Below are 2,161 nucleotides of genomic sequence, written 5' to 3' on the forward strand. Positions count from 1 at the left end.
ACTAAATGTGCTTTAAAAAACATTATCCCTGTTTCTCTGAACTAGTGATGCCCGTTTGACACCGAAGCTCAGATACAAGCTTCAAACTCGCAGCTGGCTTTGGTGTGGAAAAAGACACGTGACCGATGCCATCACTTGAGTGAATCATGTGACTGGTTCAATCCAGTTGATACTGCTTTGTAAACTAAAATCTTTGAATCTCTATCACACATACATAATCACACCCTATCATTGTAGCACTCTCAACAACTACACTACACGTTAATAGAATTAACTGACCAGTCAATCGGTCTTTGCAAAAATATGGGTCCGTCATTCACATAAACACCAGATACACTCATCACATAATTCAAGACATGTTTTGCTGTCTCCTATTTTACCACTAGATGTCACTGAAACAAAGCTTTGAATGAATTAATCCACTTTCGAGACAACTGGTGAAGTGGTTCTGTATTGGTTTGCTTCATTTGCACATCACTACTCTGAACAAGTCACATTCAACAGTTCTCTGCTTCTAACCGCTGTACTGCATCTCAGAAAATTGTGGACAATTAAAAGCAATCACTGTAATGTATTTATTGAAGGCGTATCCAGTCTCTTTCACTGCAAAATGCACTGACTCAAGCCCCAGTACAGGATCTCAACACAACCTGGTGACCTGTCAACAAAGTGAGCCTAGAGCCCTGTTAAACTGCAATAAATATTCAAACAACTGACTCACCAACACAGGACTTAATTTTATACATTTATTAACATTTTCATGAGCAAAACTGTGTGGGAGAAGTCAGACAAATGTGAAGTATTCATTAACCTGCTTATGACAACAAAGGATTTTACTTGCCTCCCATAAACAATGCAGAAAGAAACGAAAACAATGCTCACTGGCGACTCAAAAATGTATGGACACAGATGTTGTGTGTTTTCTACTTATAAACAATGGGATGATATGAAAGTCATTATTTTCTGTGGTTCATTTAGAAGTGACAGTGACATCAAGCTGATATTTCTTCTTCCAGCCTGCTGGCTCCATCATAACCAGTCCATTGATAAGACTTGCTTTATCATACTTCATTTCCCTAGCAGCCGAGCCAGGGATCCTCTCTGTTGGTCCTGGAGATGAAGGCAATTTTCCTGGCCATTTCCATGTGGTAGATCCGCCTACTGTTCTCAAAGTTCTTCCGCTGTCGCTCTCGGCAGGGCTTCTCGAAGTAGCGTTTCCTCTTTACAGTTTCAATGATACCATCCTGAGTGAGAAATCTGGAGTATGTGGAGAAAATATGTGAATAACTAAGTACTGAGCAATTCTGCTCAATGTACAGATGGCTAATATGATAAATGATTTCTATTTTTAAATGGACTTCTGTAAACAAATTCAACAATAAAGTTACTTTTAGAAATGTAAAGGTGGGGACATTCACCTGCATGATGTAGGGTAACCAGTTTAGTCCCAGCCTGGGGCTCATGTCAACATTACTGTTCCTCTTGGCAGACTAATAGCTTTAATTGCTAAGCTCCCATTACCACTACCTAGATCCATTACCTGGCTTTTTAGGAACTCCATTTATGGCCAACAAATGCTGCTACTGCGACCAAACGTCTTAACTTTGTCATTTGCTAGATTTATAATACTTTAATGACTGGTATCTTTTTATCTGGCTTTGAATACATTTAGTTGCCTGCAACACCACTGCGCAGCCGCAGCTCTGTGACATTGAACGGAAGGCTAGCGTTAGCTTAGCAGGCGTTAGCTTGTGGACTCTACATAACAACATGGTTTTATCGCATATATCGTCTTTAATACGTGAGTCTGACCTGTTTAAAGTCTTGTACGCCGCATCAACGTTGCCATCTTGAACCATCACTGTCCGCGCAACGAAGCGAAGGTGCCTCGCCATGATTACACCAGTGCTAGTGAAGTGTCATCCGTCTAGAAACAACTACCTACAAAAGGTTCCGGATTTGACAGAGATCAACGCTGATCAACACTGGGTGGCGCTACACCCACTATTTCTGTTGAACAGCCTATTTATAAATATTTTTATAGAAATATTTATGTTAATTTTTGTGATGTGTTGTTTGGAATTTATAATGAAACTCAACAAAAAACTTGATTTGATTTGATGTTGTTGATCTTAACTCTGAACTGAATTGTTTTTTTGTT

The 2,161-nt window shown here is 39.5% G+C and overlaps 1 protein-coding gene across 1 annotated transcript; it reads right to left on the reverse strand.

Annotated features, from left to right (window-relative positions):
- Positions 1-732: 732 nt before the first annotated feature.
- On the reverse strand, positions 733-1,943 carry mrps21 (mitochondrial ribosomal protein S21). The gene is made up of 2 exons (XM_026346924.1): positions 1,813-1,943; positions 733-1,257 (listed from the first exon to the last, which is right to left on the reverse strand). Exons 1-2 carry the CDS (start codon positions 1,893-1,895, stop codon positions 1,077-1,079), a joined length of 264 nt encoding a protein of 87 aa, XP_026202709.1. The 5' UTR covers positions 1,896-1,943; the 3' UTR covers positions 733-1,076.
- Positions 1,944-2,161: the final 218 nt, after the last annotated feature.

The sequence above is a fragment of the Anabas testudineus genome, chromosome 11 (assembly GCF_900324465.2).
Source record: "Anabas testudineus chromosome 11, fAnaTes1.2, whole genome shotgun sequence".
NCBI lineage: Eukaryota > Metazoa > Chordata > Actinopteri > Anabantiformes > Anabantidae > Anabas > Anabas testudineus.

Excerpts from the sequence above, each read along its gene's own strand:
- mrps21 (XM_026346924.1), bottom strand. The coding sequence starts at position 1,895 with ATGGCGAGGCACCTTCGCTTCGTTGCGCGGACAGTGATGGTTCAAGAT. Across the intron at positions 1,258-1,812 it reads GCGTACAAGACTTTAAACAG|ATTTCTCACTCAGGATGGTA; the intron begins GTCAGACTCACG and ends CACATACTCCAG.